Source organism: Gracilinanus agilis, chromosome 2, assembly GCF_016433145.1.
Source record: "Gracilinanus agilis isolate LMUSP501 chromosome 2, AgileGrace, whole genome shotgun sequence".
Lineage (NCBI taxonomy): Eukaryota > Metazoa > Chordata > Mammalia > Didelphimorphia > Didelphidae > Gracilinanus > Gracilinanus agilis.
Genome location: NC_058131.1, coordinates 280,184,043 through 280,211,923, shown reverse-complemented (window position 1 = coordinate 280,211,923; position 27,881 = coordinate 280,184,043). Strand labels below are relative to the sequence as shown.

The following is a 27,881-nucleotide window of genomic DNA, read 5'->3' as shown; positions in this document are numbered from 1 at the left end:
CAATCTCTCTCTCTCTCTCTCTCTCTCTCTCTCTCTCTCTCTCTCTCTCTCTCTCTCTCTCTCTCTCTCTCTCTCTCTCCTGGTTTCCTTTAAGTCCCAATTAAAATCCCATCTTCTATAAGAACTCTTTCTCAATCCCTCTTAATTCTAGAGCCTTCTCTCTTTCATTTTTTTACTGTTTATGCTATATTTAGCATGTTGTCTTCTCCCTTTAGACTCCTTGAGAGCAGGAACTGGTTTTTGCCTCCTTCTGTTTACTCAATATTTAGCACAGTGCCTGGCAAATAATGGATGCTTAGTAAATGTTTATTAACTTGAGGCTGTTAAGTGACACAGTAGGTAGAGAGCCAGGGTTCAAATAGATAGGAGCTCCTGGGTTCAAATCTGGCTTTAGACACTTCCTAACTATGTGACCCTAAGCAAGTCACTTAACCCCAATTGCCTAGCCTTAACTGCCCTTCTGCCTTGGAACTGATGATTCTAGGAAGGTAAAGGTAACCAAAGAAGGTAAAGGTTAAAAAAAAGTTTATACACACACTCACACTTCCAGACTAAAGTATTTTCTTTACTAGCCTCTCCTTCCCAGAGAGGCTAATTTGGGATAAAATTAGCATTCTTTTCTAATAGCCAATTGGCTAGTAATTAATATTCATTGATATGGTAAAAGCTCACATTCATATAGTGCTTTATAGATTACAAATGGCTTTTTTGGTAATCATTCGGGTAGTGTTATCTCCATTTTATAAAGACCCGGAAACCTATTTATAGGAAAGTTAAGTGACTTGCCCATGATCACACAGTTACATAAGGGGCAGAGCCAGGACTCAGAGCCAGAAGGGACCTTAGCAATCATTTCATCTAATCCCCTCATCTGACATATGAAAAAACCAAAGCCTGGGGAACTTAAGTGACTTTCCCAGAGCCATCCATTTGGAGAGAACTAAAGTCTAGCTTTAAACCCAGGTCTTCAGATTTCAGGTCCACTGTGTTTTTTGTACTATGCAATATGCTGCTCTTCCATAAATTCTCCCTCAATGGTATTGAATCTAAGGCCATCCAGGCAAAGGCATGGGAAGTACCATAGCTCCCTGCAGAGCTCACCATTCACCCTCATGGATCAAGTTGGGAAAGAGAAAGAACAAGGGGAAGGAAGAAAAGAAAATGATGATGGTGATGATAACGCCTTACATTTGTGAGTTTACAAAGTGCTTTCACAAACATTTTCTCATCAAAAGCTTACTGTGTTTGTTCTTTTTCTCAGGTAGCGGGGGTGGTTTCTCAGGGTCACCTGTCGACTCAGGAGCAGCAAAATCAGCCACAAACTCAACAGGGGCTGAGGAGCCCCCTTGCTGGAAGGGAAGGACAGCAGCGAATGGCGTGAAAGGTATTGGCTGGAGGGAGGCTGGGTTCTGGAGATCATCCTCAGTGATATTGTCATATTGGGAGGGGTGCCTCTCATAGGACACTCTACAGCTAGAGCTGTCCGTGGTCTGAGAGGCTGCACTCCTTCGCTTCTTTTCAGGCAGAGCGGGAGGCATGTCCGTAGGATGCACCATGGGCAGGGGATTGCCGAGCTCCGGCTGAGGGGAGCTGCCTGGTGGCAGCTGGAAAGGACGTCCATGGAAAGGAGAGCCGGATTCACCAACAGATTCTGGTAATGGGCTAAGGTTACACGCTATTTGCTGAGGTATCTGGTCGGCAGTGGAGAGGTCTTGCTGCAGAAATTCATAATCAGGATCATAGTGATCTGTACAGAGAAAACAAATATAGCTGTTATCCAAGTAGCAAATCAGAATCTTTTCCCCTGCCTGCCCCTGATTCCTTTTTCTCACTCCAACCATTCTCCCTCCCCTTTTCTACGATCTTTTTTGAGATATTAAGAGAAAAAAAATCTTTTACTACCATATACAGGTAGCAGCTTTTTTTATAGTCCCTTAATAAATGTCCTTTGAGTATACCTTGTATAACACCCATGATCCTGAGAGGGGTTAAAGATGCATCACAGAATTCCATAGTACCCCCCCCCCCGAACCCCTCTCAGGATCATGGATGTTACACTTGTCAAGAAAAAAATAGTATTATCTCTCATTTGTATATCTTTACACCATTGGATCATAGATCCATAGGAGATCATTTAGTTCAGAGGCATGCAATTGGGAAATGTTTAACAAAATAAATAAAACTACAATAAGACAAATGATGTTAATTTGCAGTTTTCTAAGTCAATATGCATCCTGCAGGGATCCATTTAAAAAAAATTGACACCACTGATTGAGTCTAACTCTCTTAATTTTACAGATGAGGAAACTAAGGTTCAGTGAGTCCAGTGACACCACCTGGAAGCTGATATTACTGAGCCTTGGACTTTGGAGATGAGAGATACCACAACTTAGTGGTCCATGCATCCATTTTGTCTTTTTTTTTTTTTTTATTTTAAACCCTTAACTTCTGTGTATTGACTTATAGGTGGAAGAGTGGTAAGGGTAGTGTAAATATTAAAACCCTTCGTGGTTGCCAAATTGTAAATATTAAAAATGATAAAGGCTTGTATAAATATATATAAATATATATATTTATACAATATATATATATAAATATATATATATTAGTATTTTAATTAAAGCCATGTTGATAGATAAAATCATTAGACCACGCGCTTGTAAGCATTCAAAACTGCCGCCTCCATTTTGTTTCCTGTCTCTACCTCCCAAATCTGCTGGCCAAGACCCTACTAGCAAAGAGCGAGCCTACTGGCAAAAGAGACCACTCCCTCCTAACCCAGGAGATTTAAACCCTCTCTGCGTCGACGTAGACCTCCCCATGCCCCCAAAGACCCGGAAACGGAAACCCGTTGGACCATGGGAAATGTAGTTTGATACATTTCCCAAATTTCACTTTTACAATAGACAATGGGGGTCAAGTGACTTGCCCAGGGTCACACAGCTGGGAAATGTCTGAGGCCGCATGCATCCATTTTAAAAGGTCTTTATAAACTGCTGGAGTCAGATGGATGTAGCTCAAAGGATACTATCTTTTATATCAGTGTATTTACAATTTATTTGGGGGTTTTCATTTTGTATCAGTGTGCTCTTATAATAATGACCAATGTGGAAGTGTGTTTTGCATGATAACATTGTAGGGCCCAGATCAAATTGCTTACCAGCTCCAAACGGAGGAAGGAAAGGGAGAGAGGGAGACTGTTTAGATCATATAAATTTAGAAAATGTATGTTGAAAATTATTACTACATGTAGTTGTAAAAATAAAAAATAAAAGGTCCCTTTGTCAAATTAAAAAATGTGTTTTAGTTAGACACCTGTAAAAGAAGCATCCTTAATTTCAGAAGAAAAAATGTTTCTGCTGCTATTTTCAGATATCTCCCTTTACAGAAGAGATCAGCACTATAGGCATGCAAAGCAGCACTGACCAAAGAAGATGCCAAAAGGGCAACTACACCACAGAATGTGTGTTCCCCTAAACTACTGTACCTGGAGACCATCTGCGTCATCCCATTCTCATCTCCTGAGATCATCCCTCAAGGCAAAGGCCAAATACTATCCACTTATGAGCCACCCTTTTGAAAAGTGACTGCTGTTATCTTCTGATCTCAGGGCAAGGCTGTGCTTAGATACATCCATCTGCACCATTCCCAGTGGAAGGAGATTTATCCATGCCCTCTTATCTCTATGGAAAATTAATATTGAATTGGGATATTTCTGTGAAATAATTTTTCCTTTGGCTTCCCCTCGCCCATGGTCAGGATGAAATGGTTTCTCCCTCAGGCCACGAAACTGTGTTGGGGGTTTCCTTTCTTTGGTTTAGAGCTGAGAGCCATGGTGAATCCTGATTAAGAGAGTGCTCTGAAACCATGTTGGACTGACCCAGCCACCTGCCAGGGAGGAAAGGGCATGTTGGTGTCCTCATTCTATGGACAAAGACCGCCTCTTCTTGTTATGAAGTAATGAAGGGGCAGTTGGGGGCTCTAAGTCCAACTCCTCAGTGGCTGTTTACCAGAGATGTCTTGGGATGTCGAGTGGGAGGACTGAGTGGTGAAGTCATAAGTGGAATATAAGGCTTGCATGAGACGGGTTTGGCCTTTTTCCCCTGCTCTTTCAGATTAGGGACAGTCAGCGAGCTGCTTTAGCCTGTCTTGAGTGGTTGATTAATAAACCAACTTAAAATTGAGAAATATTGCCACTCAAAAATTTCAATCGTGACACTTCCCATACTAGAGCAAACACTGATGACAGGAACCATGTTTTGCTTCTTGCACAGTGCAGTGACTTAGTAGGTGCCTAGTACATTCATGCTGATCATTACAAACAAAATGTGATCATGATGTGCTCATGGCTGTTGTGCTACATGTAAGCTAACGGTCTGTTGTTAGCAATGGTAATGTTTGTTGAATGAATGAAGGACAGAGTGTCCCCAAAGTCTTAGAGAAGTTTTAAGTTTTAATACCTATTAAATATTCAAACAAATAAAAATATAAACATATTAATAACAAAAGAAAATTAAATAGCTATTAAAGCCTAAGAGTTCTCTAAGGCACTGGGGACTCCCTGTCTAGTGTCCAAGAGAGAAAAACTTTAAGGCTCCACAGCAAAGGGGATAGAATGCTGGAGCTGGAGTCAAGAAGACCTGAACTTGAATTCTACTTGAAATAATGACCCTGGGCAAATCACTTCAGCTCTTCTGGCTTCAGTTCTTCATCTGTCAAACAAGAAGGATGGACCCAGTGGGCTTTAAGGTCCATTCCAATGCTACCTTGAATACGTTTTTGACTTTCTTTGTTGTATGTGAAGGGAGGACAAGGTGAGGCAACATGATCTAAGGAGGGCAGAGATCTCCGTCCATCAGTGGAAGTGAGAGAACTGAGGGAAGCTGTTAATTTTAAGCAGTCTGATTATATAAGTGGGCTACACTACAGGTGAGGAAACCAATACTGACAGGGGAAAGCTGCCAAAGAGGAAACTATATGCTCAGAGGTTTCTGGCTTTAGTCGCTGTCCGACAGATTCGTTAGAGCCAGCTTCCCACAAGCTCAGACTCACCTAGTGTTTCACAGCTTGTATTCCTGGAGCACTGCCCGCTGTCCCGGTCCAAGGAGGACAGCTGCTCATCAGACTTGCTCAGCTTACCGATGCTGCTGCATGGGGAGAGGCGAGGGGACTCCCCGCCGTACGAGTGGCTGCCTCCTGACAGCCTCCTCTGTGCATAACAGTCCACATCAAAGTCCTTGAATGAGAAAGGATGACAAATCCAAATCACTCGAGAAATGGCACTAGTTCATAAGGAAGCTGGAAAAGGGGGGTACTCATAGGGACAGAAGGGAAAGTTAAACTGAGAGGAACCCAGTTATAATGCTCCACTCCAAAACCAACCCATTACAAATAGGAAGAACAATGGGTGACAGGAAGGTTTTCGGAATTATAAGACAACAGTTCCCCACTAACAAACTCCCTTGAGGCTACATCATGCCATGGAGGTGACACTGAGTTCATGAAGGCTCTACCAAAGAAACACAAGTTGTGGCATCTCCTGGAGGGCAAAGATGGTTAGTTTCCCTTTTTCCTTTGTATGCCATGTCAATGCCTGGATTGCAGTGGATGCTGTATAAATGCTTGGGGGCTGACTGGCAGGTTCCCTGCCCCACCCCATCCCACCCCCCCAAGCTGAAAAGCCTTTTAATGTGGGTCCGGTGACAGACTGTGGGCCTGTGGTCAGAGGACTAGGTTAGCTAATGGAGAAGCTCATCACCACCTTGGCTACTAGGTGAGGAAATTTTTAGTCACAGTGATGTTCAAAGATCCTGGTAAGCTTTAAAGATGAAGGAATACCCATAATGAAGGAAAATCACAGTTCCTATAAATACTTAAGTGACTACAGCATTACCTACTACTTATATAGTGCTTTAAAATTAACAAAACACTTTCAACATACCCTGGCTACTCCTTCCCACACTAAGTGGATGGTATAAGAATCATTCCCATTTCATAGTTAAGGGATCATAAACTCAGAAGCAAGGTGATTTTTCCCAAGGTCATGGAGGGAGTATGAAGGGGGTAGAATCTGGATTTGAACCCAAGTCCTCTGCCTCCAAGTCTGGGGCTCTTTCCACTACATCATGCTCCTTTGATTTGGTACAGACAGAGTCTTACCTGAGGGGAATGAGTAGGTAAGATGACCTTTGGGGTTCCCTTCTTTAGAGTTGCATGGAAATGTAAGGGTATCTATAATTCTAGACCAGGGGTTCTTCACCTGATTTGTGTCATGGACCCACCCATTTGGCAATCTGGTGAAACCTATGAATCCTTTCTCAGAATAATGTTTTTAAATGCATATAAAATCGATAGGTTTGCAAAAGAAGCCAATTATACTGAAACACAGATATAAAAGCATTAAAAGACTGATAGATCCTCTGGCAGCTATTTGAGAATCTCAGGTTAAGAACTCCTGTGCCAGAGTCTGTGTTTCCTCAATTAACAAAAAATCTTTTTAGAAGAAAAAAGAGTGGCAGAAACATGCAAGTGAAAACAGTATGTCTAGAGGCCCTGGGCTTAAATCTTGGTCCTGCCACTAACTGCCTGTGTACCTTGGCCTAATTACGTAACCTCTTTGTTTCTCTGTCCCCTCGACCCCTACATCTATACAATGATGGGGGGTTGGAGTGTTGGACTAGGCAGCCTTGTAGGTTCCTTCCAGTTTCAAATTTAGGATTCTATGAAGTTTCTCCAATTAAGGTCTTTTTGGATGCCTGTAGTTATTTCCAAGATCAGAAAATAACTACTATAGTAATACTGTTTTCTGCTTGCAGATGACTGAAAGCCAAAATGCAATCCCACATCCTGCCTTCTGTGGCTGTAACACTATTACCTGTCTATTGATTCCAACAGGTAAACTTGAGCCACTGGTGGCCCGGCTCATGGGTGCTACCACAGCCACTCTGGTAGGGGATGGTGCTGACTGCCGCTTTTTGGGTGGTAATGCTGGTGGAGGACTGTAAGACAAAAGAAGAAGATGTCTCTTAAGAGATCCCAGCAAGAAGAACGAGACGGTCTCCCTTCTTAGTCTAATCAAAGAAACACAAGAATATCCCTTCTCTCTGACAAACTAGTTGGACCCAAAAACTCTTCCCCCACTAACTGTCCATACGAAACGCAGTCAGGCTTGAAAACTTTCCCAGTGATGGCAGAACACAATAATAAAGACTTGCCAAACTCTGGATAAATCAGCTACATTGTCAAAACTTCCCAGCCCAGTCTTCACACCTAATTGCCTCTCACTTCTGCCAAATGAAACCCTATAAAACAAGAAACCCCAATTCAGAGGACTTTTCTTCACTCGAGTCAAATGTCTTAGCTTTCACATGGCTGAGATGAAGAGGCAGAGAAAATGCCTGATGATTTCATTTCAGAGTCATGAGGCACAACTTTTAAGTAGCAAGGAACTCAACCAAAATCTAAATTCTTTGCTAAGTCACAATACCCTCATCACTCAAGTTTTCCAGCCATTGAGGAATTGATGGAGATAGCTGAAGACTGGAGAAGAACTTAGAAAACAGGAAGCTGATGAGGATCATTGTTACCTATTATCCACCACTTGGATGCCAGGGAGGGGGGGCTTAGGAGGAGCAACCTCTTCATCAGTGGAATCAGGAAGCAGCAGCTCCGTTGATTGGGACATACCAGTTGTCTTGTTGAGAATCTCCATTTCTCGGTCAGTCAATGGGAGCTCAGGATGGCTGTGGAATTTAAAGAAGTGCAGAGGGTTACTTGAGGATCCAGGTGGATGGAACCCCTGGCAGAAGAGAAGTTTCAGTCAGAGGAAAAAGGGCATCGAACCTATGGTATGATACTGTGGGTTCCATGTCTGGTTCTGCCACCTTCCAGGGGTCTGAGACATTTACCTGCCTAGGCCTCAGTTTTCTCAATCTATAAAATGAGGCAATTGACTAGATGACTCCTTCAACTCTGAATCTATGATCCTATCAATCCATGTTCATAGTATGCCCAAAGAAAAAGAAAGGGGGAATAGAAAAATTTAAAAAAAATTTTAGAGAGATGCAACGGAGTATAGTAAGAAGAATGTGGGCCCAGGAGAGAGGAGGGAAGGCAGGGTTTCACTTCTGTCACCCCTTTCTAGGGGGACCTTGGCTTTGTTATTTGTAAAATGAGGGAACAAGACTTCCACCTGATTTTTCAGCTTCCATGACTTCTAAAATTTTATGAGCAGAAATTTCTAAACATTAGCCTCTAAAGTATAACTGAATATGGTGCTTAACTCTTCCTTGATGTAGCCAACTGTTCTGGTAAAATGAACAATGTGATGCAATTTCCTTGCCAACCCCCTCAAAAAGCAAAAGTCCCAGACCAAAAAAACACATCTGAAAAGCTTTTAGAGACTTCCTTTTAAAGAAGCTAGTCATTCAAAGCTCAAGAATTCTGTCATTATACACATAAACAAAGCACTGAAACAATGTATTTTTATAAAGGTCTCTTCCCAAACACTCATGGCTAGGCACAACTCAAGCATCATCTTTTGAGCAGTCCATTTCTATACCAAAGACAAGAGAACAGATTCCTGCACACTTTGCGTTTAGGTTTGCAAAAGGCTTTGCTCATTATAAGGCTGAGATATAGGTGGTGTGAGTACCATCATTTCTAGAAAACAAAGGCTGAGAGGAGTAAAGAGACTGACAAAGTCTAGTGAAGCCAGGATGCAGACCAAGGGACTTGGATTCCAAGTCCCCTGCTTTTTTTTTTTACTGTCCTGAGCTACCTCTCAGAGATCTAGGAATGGAAGATTAAAAGAGGTCACAGCAATAACCCACTTCATGTTCAACAACACAGCCAGTTTTGGCTACATTTCTCTTGACTCTGGAGTTACTGTTCTATGAGCAAGGCTGAAGACCTTACCTGTCAGGCTTGCAGGCTGGTGAACTGGGCTTAACGGGACTTGTTGGGGACGGATGCTCCTGCTTCTCTATCGTGAGTCTGACAAGCTCCTAAATCCAAGAAAGAAAAGTCACGAGGCAGGCACCAAAGAAGAGAAGGTTTCCTCACACCTCCACTATCATCCAACTAACTTTCCCTCTGAAGATAAGTTTTTGGAGGCCTTCCTTTCTACTTGAATATCTTTTGCAGGTCCTAGCCCTCAGTTTTCCAAATGCAAATACTGCATGACACCATAAAGAAATTATCATAAGCACCTTCTTGAACTTCCTCCCAAAATTTCCCCTCCAAAAATATCCATTTCATGCTTCAAGCCAAAAAATTTCCAATGTACAAAGGTGTTTTCTTCTCTGAGGAAGAACTAGGAAAAGATGAACATGATGTTTAATGATCAATGAACTCTCTTTGGTGCAAGGATGCTTAGTCTTTTTGTAGGGTGGAGCTAATCTTCAGTTCCCTAAAGCCTTGAGATTACCATGTTTGTGTTTGCATGTGTCCGTGTCATGAGCTAATGGTTGGTGTTTCTATATAGGAAAAAGAAGGGAAGTGGGCCACATTTTAAAATAATAATAGCTCACATTTCTATAGGGATCATAGATTGAGAATTGGATGGGATCCCCCACACGTTATCTAGTCTGACCACTTTATGTTCCAGAAGAGGAAACTGAAGCCTGAGTCAGTGAAATTATTTACCCAAGGTCACAAGGCAACAAAAAGTCAGAGGTACAATCTGAATGCAGAGCCTATAACTACAGAGCCTGTTTGTGTTTATGCATATATTTGCTGAAACGGGAAGGAGAGTGTCTCAATAATCTTTGGTCTTTTTTTTTTTTTTAAAACCCTTACCTTCTGTCTTAGAATTGACACTAAGCATTGGCTCCAGGGCAGAAGAGCAGTAAGGACTAGGCTAATGGAGTTAAGTGACTTGCCATGGATCACACAACTAGGAAGTGTCTGAGGTCATATATGAAACTAGGACCTTCTGTCTCCAAGCCTGGCTCTCTATTCACTGAGCCACCTAGCTGCCCCCAACTTTTGGTCTTACATCTAGGAAAAAAACATTGGTAGAGCAAGAATGGTTTGTGAGTGAAAGACTTATTAATAAAACAACAAAAAACAACAACAATGACATTTTCAAGCCTTAATAGAAAAGCAGGGGGGAAAGAGACTGGCATTTCCATTTCTGAGTACACAGTCTAACCTTAGACTGTATTAACTTTTTATTCTTAAATTTGCAAAGAAGATGGCAACAAAACTTTTTGTGGATCAAAAGAAGATGGAGTAGCAAGCTCGTTCCTAGATCAAGAGCTATAAAATTAATCTCAGTTACAAAATCATAAGGCATGCAAAGAAAATATGTGCCATCAGATTCTTTACAATGAGTCTTCACTAGAGAGAGGCATTTGGAGTAGTTACTCCACCATTCTAGAAGTGGAGGCATTAGGAAGAGAAAGGGGAAGAGGTGAATGTTAATATTTTCCTAAGAGTTACAAAAGTTTTCTAAATACTTAAAGGGCAACTACCTATCAGGCTATTCTAGCTAAAGCAGCATGAGATAAGATAAAGATGAGATAAGAATATAATTCTGCTCTATGTAGAGTCATCAAAATAAGATTGGCTCATTCTCCCATAATGCCATCTGAGGAGAGTGAGTCTTTTATACCTACAAAGGCCAGCCTGTTAATAAAGCTGTTATAAGATACTACACTTGATCTTAGACAAAAGGTCAAGAAACAATATTATAAAATTGTTATAGAGCAACAAACGTGAATTCTGTTAACTGCTGCTGCTAAATGGAATTATTAGATCAGAATGGGGTAAAGTGCATCATGCTAAGGTTGTTATACAAACTGTAATCAAGTTTTGGGGCCAGAAAATAAATAGAAAAGCCTTTGACATCACATTCAGAATGAAGGGGAGCAATGGAATGAATGCAGGGCACTTATTCACATCTTTCAAAGAAGGAAAGAATCTGTCAAAACTTTATTAGAAATCAGATCTATACCATTCACCAAATGACAAATGGTCAAAGGATATGAACAAGCAATTTTCAGAAGAAAAAAGATCAAAGCTAACAATAACCATATGAAAAAATGTTCTAAATCCCTCTTGATTAGAGAAATGCAATTCCAAACAACTCTGAGGTACCACCTCATACCTATTGGATTAGCCAATATGACAGTAAAGGAAAGTGGAAAATATTGGAGAAGATGTGGCAAAACTGAGACACTAATGCATTATTGGTGGAGTTGTGAACTGATCCAACCATTCTGGAGGGCAATTTGGAACGATGCCCAAAGTATCATAAAATTCAGCATTCCCTTTGATCCTGTAATACCACTACTAGGTCTGTATCCTAAAGAGATAATTAAAAAAAAAAAGGGAAAAGGACCTACGTGTACAAAAATATTTATAGCAGCTCTTTTAGGGGTGGCAAAGAATTGGAAATTGAAGGGATGTCCATCCATTGGGGAATGGCTGAACAAATTGTGGTACATGATGGTGATGGAATACTATTGTGCTGTAAGAAATGATGAGCAGGATGATTTCAGAAAAAACTGGAAAGATCTACATGAAATGATGCAGAGTGAAATAAGCAGAAGCAGAAGTACATTGTACAGAGTAACGGTGATACTGGACTGTGATAAACATGGCTACTCTCAGCAATGCAATGATCTGGGACAATTCTGAAATACCTATAGAAGAAATCCACTTGCAGAGAAAGAACTGTTGGAATTGGATGGAGGCATACTATCTTTCATATCAGTGTATTTACGGTTTTATTTGGGGGTTTTGGTTTTATATGAGTGTACTCATACAATAATGACCAATATAGAAATGTGTTTTGCATGATAATATATATATGGCCCAGATCAGAGACTGCTTAACATCTCTGAGTGGGGGGAGGGAAGAGAGGGAGAAGGATGGTTTGAATCTTTTGATTTTTAAAAATTTATGTTACAAATTATTATTACATGTAATAGGGAAAATAAAATTATCTTTGGATTAAAAGAAATAAACAGAAACCAGAGTCATGGGGGTAGCTAGGTGACCTGTTCCACAAGGCAAAAGGAGGCTACCTTGGGGAGGTCACTATCCACATTAACAACCTGAGGCAAAGGCCTGCTCTAGCAGGGGTAGCTATGGTTCTTTTAGGACTAAGAGTGATCACTATTAGGTGCCAGTGTTCCTCGGAAAGAGGCAGAAGGAGCTGTGAGTCCTCATCTTGAGGGATGCGAGAGGACCCTAAGAAAGTCAAATGCACGTTTGCAAACCTGTCCAACTTCTAAGATGACGATTGCTGCATGGTCAAAAATCTCCATTTGCCCTTTCTCTGGCCTGGGACTGAAGAAAGTCTTTTAAAAAACAAACTGGAGCTCTTTTCCCTAAGAGTAACCTCCATGCCTAAAGAGCCCAGACATGTGGAGTTCTACCTATGTTTTCCTTGCTGAATGAAAGGATGCCTTGGGGATCGCTGTGGCCATGGGGCTTGGTGCTAATACCCAGATTATATCTGACATGGCCTTTCAAAACTCCAGCCAGTAGTAAGGGCGTATCAACAGAGCTTGGGGGTGTGACTGTTGACCATTTTTGCTCTACTAGATGCATAAGCATTAGCAAGGCCAAGTACAGTCCTTTCAGAATTAGCTCCTTTCATCAAGCTGGTGCAGCTGGGAGTTGATTGACCTTGGGGGCATGACCGAAGGCCCATCTGTTTGCTTAAGCTTTTGCTCTGCATGTGGGTACAAGAAGAGTTTGTTAAATTTCTATAAAGCTGGTTCTGCAATGCTGAGGTTGACTTTGCCCCTTTTTAACAAGCATTCCTAGAGTTCCTGTCAGCAAGCTAATGGAATTGTCCTGGCTCAAGGTGTTTGGCATTTAATCTATGTCCAGAATATATTTTTCCTGTTCAATCTGAACATCAGCAGAACGCTGTAGACGATAATCCCACAGCTAACTGCATTGAACAAGGACTGGCAATGCCACCCCTGTGTTCATGTTTTGGCTCTGAGCACTGTGACCTAAGCAAGACCAAGAGGAGGGTGGCCAGGATGGAGAGGGCACTGGATACCCTGTCATAGGAGAAATGACTTGAGGAATTGGTGATGTAACCAAAGGGGAAGTGTGGCTGCCATCTCCAAGGGTTTGAAGGGCCATCATGAGGAAGAGGCATTAGATTTGTTCTGACTGGGCTGCTCAGAAGGAATGATGAAGAGCAAACAATGGAAGCAGGAACAGGAAGACAGAGTTCTTCTTCTGGCTATGTGAGCAAAAAAATCCCTAATGATTAGCATTATCCAAAAGTAGAATGGGCTGATATGGGAAGTAGGTGGTTTCTCCTTGGTTGTGATAGTTAAGTGAAGAACTGATGACTACTTGCCAGAGATATTGTGAAAAGGCATCCTTATTTAGCTGGGTTAGTGTCCAAAGTCCCTTTCAACACAGATACTGTGATTAAGCTTTTGTTCTGTGTGCCTATGAGGACACTTACATCTGTGTTCCTGGGGCATTTTGTAAGGGTTTTTTTTACCTTTGCTTCCTGCTATATCCCCATTCAGAGAAAACTATAAAAGCTGGCGATGGATACTAGGGTTGAGGTTCCTGTCATTTATTTTTATTTTTTTAATGGAGCATGATCAGACACTTGAGAACTCAAATAACTGATGATACCACATTGTATATGCAATAAAAGGAATGAAATTAAAAGACATTTTAAGCACAAAGCAAAAATGTATTTTCTGAGGATATGCTGGCAACTTGACACATAGAGTAAGCTCTGTAACTTCTGAACTATCTTCTTGTTTTCTTTTATCTAATTTAGCCTCGAATATTGGCTGCATGATATAGAACATTCAAATGTGGCAGACTAAATGCTTCAAACTTTGTCACTGAAATAAGGGTGAATAGTAAAAGAAAGCTCTTTTGAAGGAGTAGGCAAGTGGTTGGCACAGTGGATAGAGTGCCAGCCTTGAAGTCCGGAAGATTTCGGGTCATGTCTGACTCTTTGCTGACCCCATTTGGGGTTTTCTTGGCAAAGGTACTAGAACGGCTTATCATTTCCTTCTCCAGCTCATTTGATAGATAAAAAAAGGAGGCAAATAATAGGGTTAAGTGAGTTGCTCAGGGTCACCTAGCTAGTAAGTGTCTAAGGCCAAATTTGAACTAAGAAAGACGAGTCTTCCTGACTCTAGGCCCAGCACTCTATCCACACTGGCTGCCCCTTAATATCTTATGTACTTTATAATAAAAAACTCATTTCTCTATAACTCCTAAAGGTTTACAAAGTACTTTTCTCAACACCAGCTCTGTGAGGTAGGCAGTGCAAGTGTGATTATCCTCATCTGACCTCAGATAAGGGCTCGGAGACTCAGAGGCTAAGTAGCTTCACTCACTATGGTCATCTGGTGGGACAGTTGAGCGGGTGGAAAATTTGCCACACCCGAGCTACATTCCCAGCATCCTTTTAGACAAAAGATGCTACATTTTAACCAAAGCAAAGCCCCCAAAGAGCCCCTTAGCATGGGTCTCAGTCAAATTTGTCTCCGAAGCCCCTGTACATCAAATGAAGACGAAACTTAAAAGGATGCTGGGAATGTAGCTCAGGTGTGGCAAATTTTCCACCTGCACACAGTCAAAAGTCACAACTCAAGCCTAGGACTTTTGGCTCAAACCATGCTAGCTCTGTGTAAAAGTTAAAAAGGAGATTTGGGGATATGTATATTTAATGTTCTTTCAGGACTAGCTCTGATTTCTAATTTCTTCTCTCTCTGTTCATTTTATCCACATAAAAATAAAGGAAAATATAGTAGGGTTTCAAGTGGCTAAAGGTAAGCCATTTTGTAAATTTCTCTATTCCCTCCTTGGTGACAAGAAGAGAAGGTGTCTAGCAAAGGGGAACGAAGACAGGATGTTGTTAATACTTGGCCAATAGCAACGCTCTAAGCCAGGAATCTCAATAGTAGGGCCAATGTGGCGAAATTCACAACTCCCCAGTAGCCCCATTTCAATAGCCATCTCCTATAGACCTACCTTGAAGGCGAAACCTATGTTACATAAGGCATTGCCAAAAGTTGCCTGTATCTGTTCCATCTCTTTCACTTTTTGCTTGCCTGCTGATGCCACATAGGAGATGGTTTGGTTCTAGGGTCTGAGGTCAGGGCAGTGTAAACCATATCAAAGTCATTTTATCAATAGATGAATTCTTGAGAAATATGGTCCTCATACCTCTTTGGCCTTGACTAATAAGGAGGCTCTGAGAACCCCTGGCAATATAGGGCTGGCCAGAGCAGTGATTTATACACAGCTGAAATGTCTCCCTTAACTGATGCTGCTTAATAAAATTTTATAGGATTTGGGGACACAAATGCAATGCTATAATGATGAAAAAAGGGGATTTTCCTGTCCTGCCCACATCCTAGTTTGTTTGTTTTTTAAGGTAACAAACCAATAGCAAAAGCTTTTTTCTCACTGAGGAACACAGCAACAAGCATTCAAAAAAGAGAAGTGTAGTTGGTGTGATTGGGTAATATCATACATAAGAATAGCTCTTAAGAGTTTCACTTCTATGGGGGGAAGCTAGGTAGCTCAGTGGATTGAGAATCAGACCTAGAGATGTCCTAGGTTCACATCTGGCCTCAGACACTTCCCAGCTGTGTGACCCTGGGCAAGTCACTTGACCCCCATTGCCCACCCTTACCACTCTTCCACCTATGAGCCAATACACAGAAATTAAGGGTTTAAAAAAAAAAGAAAAAAAAGTTCCACTTCTAGAAATAAATTGGTATTTGTTAAAAAGAATAGAAACAAGGTATCCAGAGGCAACCTCAAGTTCTTCCAAAGTCAAGTGAGAGTAAAGAACAATGAAGAAAGAAGACTAATGGTGCTAGGAAATGTCTGAATTGGTATCAGCAATTGTATTTGGAATACTATTTTGAAACCAGGACATCTTTGCATCAGAAAAAAACAAACACATCCTGTTGCAAGAAATTCCAACGCAAAAATTAAAGGTAAGGAGGGTGTGGCCTGCCTCAGTTTCCTCCTCTATTAACAAACTTATCCTCAGAGACAGGAGTTGGATTAAACTTCTCTCTAAAGGCCCTTCCAGTTTGAAGTTAGCTGTGATTGGAGAAGTCAAAGGAACTAAAGTGAACTGTGAATTACTGGAAAAATGAAATAATCTACAAATACCTGATGATATAAAAAGATTTCTTGGCCTAGAACAGGCAATCTAATAACTATGAGTAATAGGATAGAATTGAGAAAGAACACATTTGGGTCAAATAAAAGGAAAAATTGCTGCTGCTTACAATGGTTGGAGCAGATGTGGTAGTTCTACACCCAAATTCTATCTTGTGCTCCAGTTTAGAAGATTTACAGGGAAACATTAATTCTGAAAACATCAAATAGGATATTAAGATAGTTTTTTTTTTAATGGAGCATGGGCACAATTCACATTCTATGCATGAATATATGAATTGATAGTTGAAATAAATTAAGGGATAATCATTTGCTTTACAAAAAGATGCTCTAATAAATTTCTTCAAATAAAGGATATTCTTAGGGGCAGAAGGATGGCTCAGTGAATTGAGAACCATGCCTAGAGATGGGAAGTCCTAGGTTCAAATCTGGCCTCAGACACTTCCTAGCTGTGTGACCCTGGGCAAGTCACTTTACCCCCATTGCCTAACCCTTACCACTCTTCTGCCTTAGAACAAGTATACAGTATTGATTCTAAAATGGAAGGTAAGGGTTTAAAAAAATAAATGAATAAAGGATTTCCTATTGCATTTAAAAATATGATTCAATCTATATACAACTTTTTCAGGATTTTGGTTATATACATCTAAGTAATCATGACATGAATGAAGTATGATGGCATGGACACGATCTATGGTCATGATTTCTAGGAAGGGACCAATTTAGTAAAGAAATCACCTATCTATAGGTATGGAAATTTTTTTTCTTTTAAGGGAAGGAAACACGAGATGATAAATTATATTACTCATTTAGAGAGAGAAGGAAAAAAAACCCCACTTTTATAACGCAGTAAAAAAAGAGATCACATTTAACAATGAGTTACTTCAAAGGTGGTGAGTCAGTTTAAAAGAACGTGCCTGTGTTTCTCCTCCAACTGTGACGAATACATCTTCATAACCACACTTCAGTTCTGTATTCAGTGCTCTTGGCCTCCCCTCCTACTCTCCCCTAAGCTGAGCATGGTTTCATTACAGTACTAAGACATTGGCTTATAAGGTGTCCTGACCTAAATAGGTCAACAGGGGAGGCTGGAAGCCAGATGGTCTCTGGAGTGAGGCTAACAATCCTACAGGGCTTTTCTTCAGACTTGAGGGCTCCTGGAAATAGGGCCTGACATCTCTCTATGATTAATAAACTTAACAACTTTCCAATCCCAACTACCCTAACTGCTGGGGGCAAATCCAGCATACTTTCTCACTGCTCTCCCCTCCATTTTTGGGGGGTAGATGTCTTGAATGGGGGGAGGCAGGGAGAAAAGAGAGAGGGGGCAGATCTCATAATACCTTTTACTTTCTTCTATTTATAAAGTAACCCTGAGATCAGAGGTATTTTGGATTTTCTCTGTCAGTCCTAGTTTCTCTTCTGAGCTCCAAATGCCCATTAACATCAGAAATTAGACATTTTGAACTTGATGCCTCATAGGTTCTCAATTCAACATGGTACTAAATGAACTCAGTATCTTTCCTTTGACAACCCATGTCCCCTTTGGAATTTCAAACTTTACTAATAGTGCCAAGGGGACTATGATCCTTTCAGTTCATATCCTTGATGTATCATTCTCAATTTTTCACTTCTGCTTACCACCCCATGTATGCAAGCAATTGCCAGATCTTGTTGTTATTTGCTTATCTTCTCTTTCCACTCACACCACTATGTCTATCAAGTTCATGCCCTCATATTTTCTTGCCTGACCATTTCAATACCCTCTTACTTAATCTCTTACCAAACCAATCTGTCCTCTCTATGAGAGATGTCAAACTCATGGTAATCCTGCAAAACTTCCAACTACAGCTAGAATCAGATTAAAATATAATTGGGGAAAATGTTTTTAAACTCTTACCTTCTGTCTTGGAATTGATACTGTGTATTAGTTCCTAGGCAGAAGAGCAGGACGGGCTAGGCAATGGGGGTTAAGTGACTTGCCCAGGATCACATAGCTAGGAAATATCTGAGGTTATATTTAAACCCAGAACCTCCTGTCTCTAGGTCTGGCTTCCCATCCACTGAGATATATCTAGCTGCCCCTGGAAATATTTAATGAACCAAATAAAAATATAATAAAACAGAGATAATGTTAATTTATGGCTTTTTTAGGTCAATATGTGGCTACAGGGATCATATTTATAACTGAATTTGACACTAAAAAACACTAAAGTGATTTTCCTAAAATTCAGGCTTGACTATTATCATAATACTAACTCCAATGCCTCCGTATGACTTCTAGAATCAAATATAAATACCTCTGGTACTTAAAGCTCCTGATGAGTGGGCCTATTCTACCTTTTGAGGCCTGTTACACATGCCTCTCCTTCCTATATTCTACAGAGTGTCCCTTCCTGCTGTCTCTCACATAGAACACTATCTCCTGACTCTGGGATTTGCACTAATTATTTTCTATGCCAGGAATGTTCTCCTTTCCTCACCTCTATCAAATGGAATCCCTGATTTGATTGGGGACTCAAGCCTTCTGTATGAGGTCATTGTTGCTGGGTGTGCTTCCAAGGTTATCTTGTATTTGCTTTTTGTTTTTTATAGAACTATACAAGTGCATGTTGTAGCCTTCCCTTGGAATATAAGCTCTTTGAAGGCAAGGCTTGTTTTGCTTTGTCTTTGGATCCCCAGCATTTCATCCAGTGCCTGGTAAATGGTAGGCACTTAAATGCTTTTCAACTGAGAACAATTTTGACAAAACTCTATCTCTTTTTGTATTGATTACTCCAGAAATCACAGCTAGCACCATTTGAGACAGCTCAAAGTGAACCAATGGCATTTGGATGTTCATGACTGTGTAGAAAATCAGGTTGGGAACACTATAGGTTTTCATGCTCAGGAACTTAGTTTAACTCTTTTCTGAGCTTGCTAACTTTCTGAAAGTTATTTTGTATTTAACTGTTGCAATGATCCTTAGTCTAAAAAGCATTGAGAATCTAGCCTCAAAAATAAGAGCACTTCCAGGTTTAGTCATAAACAACTGGACTGATTGGCTAAACCCTATTTTTAAACCACCCGTTGGGATGAGAGGGATACATTGCACCAAAGGAGAGTTTAATAGCTATGCACTCCTCAAACATGACACCTCAGCAGTCTCTCTTTTTAGAAAGAGAGCCACTTGGGAGCTGTTAAAAAAGCACATATTTTAGGCAAAGAACTTATGGTATAGAACAGTGATTCCCAAAGTGGGCGCCACAGCCCCCTGGTGGGTGCTGCAGCGATCCAGGGGCATGGTGATGGCCACAGGGGCATTTATCTTTCCTATTAATTGCTACTAAAATTTTTTAAAAAATTAATTTCCAGGGGGCTAAGTATTATTTTTTCTGGAAAGGGGGCGTTAGGCCAAAAAAGTTTGGGAACCACTGGTATAGAATGTTGAAGCTGGAACAGACTTTAAAACAAGGTCTATTAGGGTTGGAAGAGGCTTTAGAATGAAGAATGTCTGACCTGGAAGAGATATGAGAATCTAGAATGTCAGAGCTGGAAGAGACTTTAGAACAGCTAATATCAGAACTGTGAGGGGACTTTAGAGCACAGAATGTTAGAGCAGGGAAAGAGCTTAGAACCATGGTGGTGAAACTATGGCATGTGTGCTAGAGGGGGGCACTCAGAGCCCTCTCTGTGGGCACGCCCACCATCACCCCAGCATAGAGGTTTCCAGAGTTTGTTACTAGAAAGCCAGAGGGATGAGGATGGGCTGCTTCCCTCACCCTCTCCATGTGCATCTGGGGACACTGCCCACCATCTATCTAAAAGGTTCGCCTTCACTGCCTTAGACATAGAATGTTGGCCCCAGAAGGGGCCTTTGAATACGGTTTTAAAGAGCTGGAAGACACTTTGGAAAACATTTGGTCCAACCTCCTTCCTCCTCACAAATGCAGGAACTCTTCCTATACTGTCATTCAGTCTCTCTTTGAACATTTCCAATTATGAGGAGCTCAAAATGAATGGACAGCTCTAATTGTTAGAAAGGCTTTCCTTATACTGAAGGAGAAACTGCTTCTCTAACTCCCGGGCTCTAGTTTTTATCTCTGGAGCTACTGGGGAAAGGGAGTAAGGTTGATACATCTTTCAGGCATCTGACAACAAGTACAAGGCAGGGCTAGCCATTTAAAAAGAACTGAAGTAGGCTTTCAGATTAGATAGATTATCTGGGCCTGGGTCAAGAGCTCAAAAGAAAAATTAAAGCTCCAACCTTCGTCTGGCCTGCAAACAAGAGGCTTAAGGTAATGTCCCTGTGGAGGTATGAGTCTAGTTTTTCTTATCAAAAAGTACTTGCTGATCATAGATAAACAGACTTGTATGAAAATATTTATAGCTGCGCTTTTTGTAGTGGCAAAAAACTGGAAAAGGAGGGTATGTCCTTCAATTGGGGAATGGCTGGACAAATTGTGTTATATGCTGGTGATGGAATACTATTGTGCTAAAAGGAATAATAAACTAGAGGAGTTCCAGGTGAACTGGAGAGACCTCCAGGAATTGATGCAGAGTGAAAGGAGCAGAGCCAGAAGAACATTGTACACAGAGACTGATACACTGTGGTAAAATTGAATGTAATGGATGTCTGTACCAGCAGCAATGCAATGACCCTGGACAATTCTGAGGATTTATGGTAAAGATGCTACCCACATTCAGAGGAAGAACTGCAGGAGAGGAAACATAGAAGAAAAACAACTACTTGAACGCATGGGCTGAGGAGGACATGATTGAGGGTGTGGACTCGAAACTACCACAGCAATGCAACTAACAACAATTTGGAAATAGGTCTCGATCAATGACACATGTTAAAACCAGTGGAAATGTGCAACGGCCATGGGTGGGGGGAGAGCGGGGGGGGGGGGGGTTGAAGGGGAAAGTAGGAGCATGAATCATGTAACCATGTTAAAAATGAATATTAATAAATGTTTAAAAAAAAAAGTACTTGCTGAAAAATGAAAAGGTGATAGTTAAAATATCTGTTGTTCTCAGAACACCCTTATCAGATTTTGTTCAGATAACAAATATGCCCAGTTAGTGGAGCAATGTAAAGGCTTATTGCAAATGTACTACAATGCTCAATAAAGACAGTTTCTAGCACGTTCTTAAACAGCCAGGATGAGCCTTTTGGAGCAAGCATAATTCAAGTCACCAGATATACCTTTCCTGAGAGAATCAAGTAAATTATCAGATTGGACAACTCACTCAGCTCTGAACTGATGGAAGAATTTAAATCATATTAATACCACAAAAAATGTTTTAGGTGTCCCTAAAGACGGTCTGCTCTTAGTAGAGTTATGTATAGGTATTATCCTTTCCTAGCATGTCACATTACAGAATTTAGTATAATGTTTGAATCACAGTACCTTCACTCCATCCAGAACAGCTTTAATCACTTCTGTCACCATCTCTTTATCTTCTGAGTTTACACCTTCCAGCATCACTTGATCTGACCAGCGAATGAGATTGGCTAGGCTCTGGTATACTCGGCTGTAGCAAGAGGAGATGGCTGAGCTGGAGGGGAGAAAAGGATTCCAGGACTAGTAAAGTAAGCAAGTATATGGTCTGATGCTTGAAGAAATCCTCCCACTGAATGAATTGTTGGAAAACAGAATATGATTCCAACATTAGTGGATTTTCCCTGCAGTGTCAATAGTGTTGAGGTCAAATTTCAACATTTACAAAGTGTCTCTTTCTTCTTCCACTGAAAAGTATTTATTTATTAGACATGATCTATATCACCATACCACTTTTGTGAATTGTGACAAACCCGACACACTTACAATCTTTTTCATAGTAGCTTCTTTGGAAGGAGTGATCATGACCTCTTTGTGGACTGTTAATTTTTTAGAATTTCTCTCTGAGTAAGCTATGAATAAAACATTCAACTTCTCAGCTCTTTATTCTCAGTCACAATAGAATAGCGGCTCAGGGTCTCTCATAGGCCAGCCTTAATTAACTAAGGTTATCCCAAGAATGATAAATTCACAGATCTGTGATTTTTGCTGGAGGTGTGGTAATGGGGTGTGGATTAAGGTCCAAAGATAAAGTTATTTTCATAATGTCGCCATATATTTTAGAACCACTTTTCAGATAACTTTCATTTATGCTTCCTTGGAAGGCTGAAAACCATCTTCTCTTCATTCAATGCATTAAGTATTACTAATGAATACTGGGGGAGAGTAGTTTAATGAATACCCTGCTTTCCTTATGGGGCGGGTTTTGGGAGACAGGGGAGAGAATAGAATTGAGGTAACCATTTAGAAATAAAACACCCCTTTGGGGGGAAGAAAATACAATGTTTCAAACATATGACAAGGCTTTGGAAATCAGATAATGGGAAAAAAGTCATTCAAATCCAAGACTCAAAGGAAAGTTACATTTTCCCCCGCTTAACCCATCATTCCGTTCTGTCTGTGCATGTTCATACAAGAGAGGAGAGAAACTAAACTGCAATCTATACTTTCAAGTCTCATTAGAAACAGAAAAATGTCTACAAAACAAGACCAACTCTTCACTGATTAGCTTCAAGAAAGCTGGTTCAAAGGACCAGCTGTGAGTCCTAGGCTGGTTACCTTGGAGGAGAGAGCAAAAGGAAGGTATCACAATGTTTACATTGTGCTAAGCAGCAAGAACCTGAGATTCAGAGGCAATAGATTTGGATTCAAATCCTGGCTCTGCCATTTATAAGCTATGGAATTTTGTAAGTCATATACTCTGTCTAAGCATCAGTTTTCCCACCTGTAAAATGGAGGGGTTGATTTACAGGGTCTCTAAGGTCCTTTTAGTTCTAGATCCTATAAGCCTACTTGTCCCAGGAGCTGGAGCCTTCCTTTGAAAACTCCATCAGCCTCACAAGAATGATCCCAAGTGAGGAGACACTGCCAAAAGAGGAATTCCTCCGAAGTATTACTAGTAGGCTAATTAATTTTCCATGGAAGTAAAACTCAAAAAGCCTACTTTGTCTAACTCATTTCTATTTCCTTGTGATGGTAATGGAAGCAAAAAAGGAATTCAATACTATTTTCTTGTGCATACACATACAATCTGTTCTCCCCCTTCCCACCATCTTCTATGCACTGGCTTGTAAGCAAAATAGTATTCCTCTTAGGTTCTCTGTTAGGAAAGGAAGGAGAGGGTAAAATATTATGAAAATGCTGCCTGGTGGGTCAGTCAACTCCCTGTTTCTGAAATGGAGGAAAATAGTCTTGTACATGCCTGCAGTGATACTGTTCTAACATGTCTCCCAAAATATTTGCTGATAATGTAGTGAAGGAGAATCATCTATCATCATTCTTAGAGCCTACAGTCTATAAATGTAGTTATCTCTGGATCTCTCCCAGTGCCTAGCACAGTGCTTGACACAGGGTGACTGGTCCATAGTAAGAGCAGGGGACTAATAAATCTCTCAAGGGCCTTACAGACCATTTAATATGACTGTTTTCATTTTACAGAGATGAGAAATCTTGTCCAGGGTTACTTAGAAAGTGGCAGAGCCAGGTTCAATTTCAGGTCCTCCAAATTCAAATCGAGTGATTTTTCCGTGACACCATACTGCCTCTTAAATGAATGAACAAAACAGCACATGGGATGGCCAGTTACCAAATTAACTGGAGGACAAGGGTTTAGCAAGGCTCCAGGATAAGCCCTGATTTTCTGCTATTTAAAAATCCCAACTGTCTTATCTAAGATTAATTCCAATGAGCTTTTAGTCAATATGGGCCAGTTCAATGTGTAAATGGGCCAACTAGCTGAAAGCCTATGAAGGAAGCCTAGCAAGGCAGATGGTTCCTTGGAAAATGGTGAGATACTCTGCTTTATTTCTCTGAAAAAGAAAAAAATTTCCCCTTACTGCCAGCTACTGAAAGTAGCTCATAAAACCTTCAGTCTCAGGGGGATACATAAGCATGAAGCCATCTCAAAGAGTCAAAATGGGCATGCATTTATCCTCAACAGGTAATATAGTAGGAAAACGTGAAACCAGCAGGGAATCTGACAGCTGCTCAAGACCCGTCTCCTCCTGGTTTGCTTTAATTGAGGATTTTATTCTATTAAAAACAAAATACACTTTTCAGGTATTACTGAACAGAATGGGTCGTTCTGGGCAGATCTGTTACATTACTCCTTAAGGAAGGTATGCACTTTAGCACAAGCATAAAGTCTCAACTCCATATAATTTTCTTAGGAGTTCCCTCTGTAATTCTCCCTTCACACTATGCCCAGAATAGTCTTTCTTAAACATATCTTTGTTCATGCCACCCCTCACCTCCAAGGTTTTCTACTGCTTACTGAATCAAGTTCTAACTCCTCTGCATGGCATTCAAGGACTTTCCAAGTCTGATACCAACATCTCTCTCTAGCCTCATCCCCTGTCATTTGCCTTCACACATTCTAGATTCCAGTCAAACTAGACTCAGTCCCAGTGCATGTACTGGACTTCGCTTCCTCTGGACCTTTGTTCAAGCTGTTTCCTATGCCTGAAACGTCTTCCCCTTCTCTTCTTTCCCTGCTGAATTCTCACTCATTCTTTACAACCTAACTCAAATGACATTTCCTCCAGGAAACCTTTCTTGATCCCCTGGCTGGTAACGATTTGCTCCCATAGGTCTCATTTTACATGTTGCTTCCATCTTCTTACTGAAATATTATACACTATAGTTACTTATTTTTGTGTCTCAAAAATTAGTGATCTGAATTGATGAAACACTTTAGAGTTTAGAAAGCATCTTACTCACAATAACTCAGACATTTAGTGGGTGCCTACTATGTGTAAAGTGAAGGGAACAGAAATATGGCAAATATGCAATTCTGCATTTATCAGGGGGAACACCCAGAGTGAGACAGGATTTTGATTAAGTGCTTGCAATGATATTGCTTTCAGAACATGGAGGATATCTAACACCTGACCAGGGGAAATGTGGGAAGGCCTCATGGAAGAAGAGACTTGGAAACACACCAGGGGATAGTGTGTTGAAAGAATCATAAAGCAATCAGAAGTCATCAAATACAACCACCTCTTTCTGGAGATAAAGTAACTACTTTAAGGTCACAGAGGCCCTAAGAGGCAAAGTAGGCATTCACAATGAGCTCTCTGAACTTCAAATCCATCCCCAGGCAGGTAGGACATATGATAATTATCTTCAAGTATCTGAAGGGCCATTACATGGGTGAGGGATTAGATCAGTTCTCCTTGGCCCCAGAACAAAGAAGAACTAGGACCACTGACTAGAAGTTATGAAAGACAAACTTTGGCTCCACATAAGGAAAAACTCTCCTAATCATTGGAGCTGTTTGGAAATGGAACAAGCTATCTCAAAAGGTAAATGAGTTCCCCATCATAGAATATCTTTAAGCTAAAGCTGACTGGTCACATCCAGGAGATGTCAAGGGGAATCTGGTCTTCAGGTTGGGGTTGGACTAGATGCTTGCTGAGGTTCCTTCCACTTTCTAGGAAATGGCATCTGGTCAAATTTTAATAGGAAAGGAGAAAAGGGTGGGGGAGCTCAGAAGCAGGAAAAGATGGCATAGTGTATATGGTGAGAGAAAGCACCCTGGTTTGGGGGTCAGAGGACCTAATTGCAGCTTTGCTCTTTAGGATTTGTGTGTCCTTAGGGTACTTTCTCTGCTCTCCCCAGGTGCCAGTTTTCTTATCTGTATAATGAGAGGATTAGACTAAATCAGAAATTCTTAATTTAGATCCATGAAAGTGTTTCAATACATATATATTTTTCTTGATAACTTTATTTTAATGTAATTGGTTTCTTTTTTAATCCTATGTATTTTATGCATTTAAAAACATTATTCTTAGGAAAATGGTCAATTTCACAAAAACATTAGGAATCCCAGGATGAGATGATTTGAGATCCCTCTGCGGTCTAAATCCTGTAATCCTAGGCAAGCAATGATTTAAGCAAATAAGAGAATATGTGCAGGCTACCCACGGGGCACAAAAGATGAAGACATTAGTCAAACCCTCGATGTGATCGCACCTGATACTTTAAACTACTCTACTTTAAACTCTCTGGAATCATTCTTATCCAGTTCTAACCCTCTGCAGAAACTCCCAGCAACTCACCTCTGCTGAATTCGAGGGTCGGTCTGCACTAGCGGTAGGATGGCCTCCAGGACCTTGCTGGCCGAGCCTGGAAGCATTTCCAACACCTTCTTGTCAATAGCCATTTTGTCCACAATGGTCTTAAAGTAGCGCAAGGCACTGACAACCTCTTTTTCTTTCTCTTCCAGCCAGCTGAGATTCTGAAACAGTGAGTTGAGGACGAGGAGGGGAAAAGAGAGAGATTAAAGGGAGCTATTTTTATTTCACTGAAATTAGTCTGAGACTGATGGGAAAAGGAAAGGCTCTCAGATGCAGAAAATCCCACCCTAATGATGGCAGGCATCCTATAACAGGATGCCTGTCATCCTCCAGGGAGCCAGAGGGTTTTTGGACATAGGATGCCTGGCTAGATCTTCCTGAATTCCCTTCCTGGCTTCTCAAACAGACTTACTAGTGGCTTTGAAAAGTCACACACCGCCTCCTTTTTCTCCTACTCATCAACCCCACACAGAGAGTGCCATTAATCAAGAGTATCATGACAACTAATTTGCTAATGGCCATGAGATACTTAGAAAACCAGCAGGAGGGTCCCATGAGGTACCTAGAGATAGGCTGCAGATTATATAAAGAATCTTCCTTCTATGGTTCTTTAAGATTGATGGGTCTCTCTCAGTTTAGGGGGGTTGCTGGGTTAAGAAACAAAATATGCCATCATAATTTTCCGCTGGACACAAAACTACTACAAAATGGCTTGGATACTTGTCAGTTTAAAAAGATACAGGGAGCAGCTGGGTAGCTCAGTGAATTGAGAGTCAGGCCTAGAGATGGGAGGTCCTAGGTTCAAATCTGGCCTCAGACACTTCCCAGCTGTGTGACCCCCATTGCCTACCCTTACCACTCTTCCAACCTAGGAGCCAATACACAGAAGTTAAGGGTTAAAAAATAAAAATAAAAATAAAAAAAGATACAGATCCTAAAGAACTTGGAAACTACCAAGAGATGATTATTCTCTGGGTGAGAAGGTAGCGCCCTAGTAAAGAGAAGATGGCAATGATTATTCACTCAAGAATAACATAAACAGCTACTGTCAGGATCCAGGTTTCCTTGGTTCACAGTAAAAGCCCTCTTCTATCAAGGAGAAGAAAAATAACTCATTTTTGATTACCCATATAAACAGAAGGGAGAAGAGGCACCAAGTACCCTTAATCATTTCTCTTTGACTTTGGGATGTAGGAAGTCACATGTAGCCAGGACTCTCAGTCAGTCCTTTTATGTGCATCTTCATTCTCCCACCTAGTCTGGATCATCTAATTACAGATCTAGAGCCAGAGAGAACCAGGACAGTCATCTTGTCTAGTTCTTTAATTTTACTGTTAAGGGACCTAGAACATGAAGTTCAGCTAAGTACTCAGTGACCTACTGAAGGTCACACAGGGTAGTAAGTAGCATAGCCAGGATTTGAACCCAGGTCCCTCTGCCTCCAAATCTAGGAATCTTTCCACAGTACTGTGCTGATTCCAATCTATCTCTTCTCTCAGTGGACTGAGATCCAGATAGAGGGTACAGAAAATGGAATGGTGGACAATAGATATCCGCTAAATGGATAACTTGTCCAAGTAATAGACTACAATTACAATTTAAACCAGGGAAT

At 40.8% G+C, this 27,881-nt stretch overlaps 1 protein-coding gene across 1 annotated transcript in view; it reads right to left on the bottom strand.

Moving 5' to 3' along the window:
- Positions 1-27,881, bottom strand: part of RAPGEF1 (Rap guanine nucleotide exchange factor 1) — a 160,176-nt gene that overhangs the window by 61,616 nt on the left and 70,679 nt on the right. The window contains exons 4-10 of the mRNA XM_044659687.1: positions 26,252-26,430; positions 21,543-21,690; positions 8,917-9,005; positions 7,587-7,742; positions 6,875-6,998; positions 5,053-5,236; positions 1,241-1,747 (exon numbers count right to left, since the gene is read on the bottom strand). Of these exons, the coding sequence (XP_044515622.1) occupies positions 1,241-1,747; positions 5,053-5,236; positions 6,875-6,998; positions 7,587-7,742; positions 8,917-9,005; positions 21,543-21,690; positions 26,252-26,430 (1,387 nt within the window). The remainder of the gene's footprint in view (positions 1-1,240; positions 1,748-5,052; positions 5,237-6,874; positions 6,999-7,586; positions 7,743-8,916; positions 9,006-21,542; positions 21,691-26,251; positions 26,431-27,881) is intronic.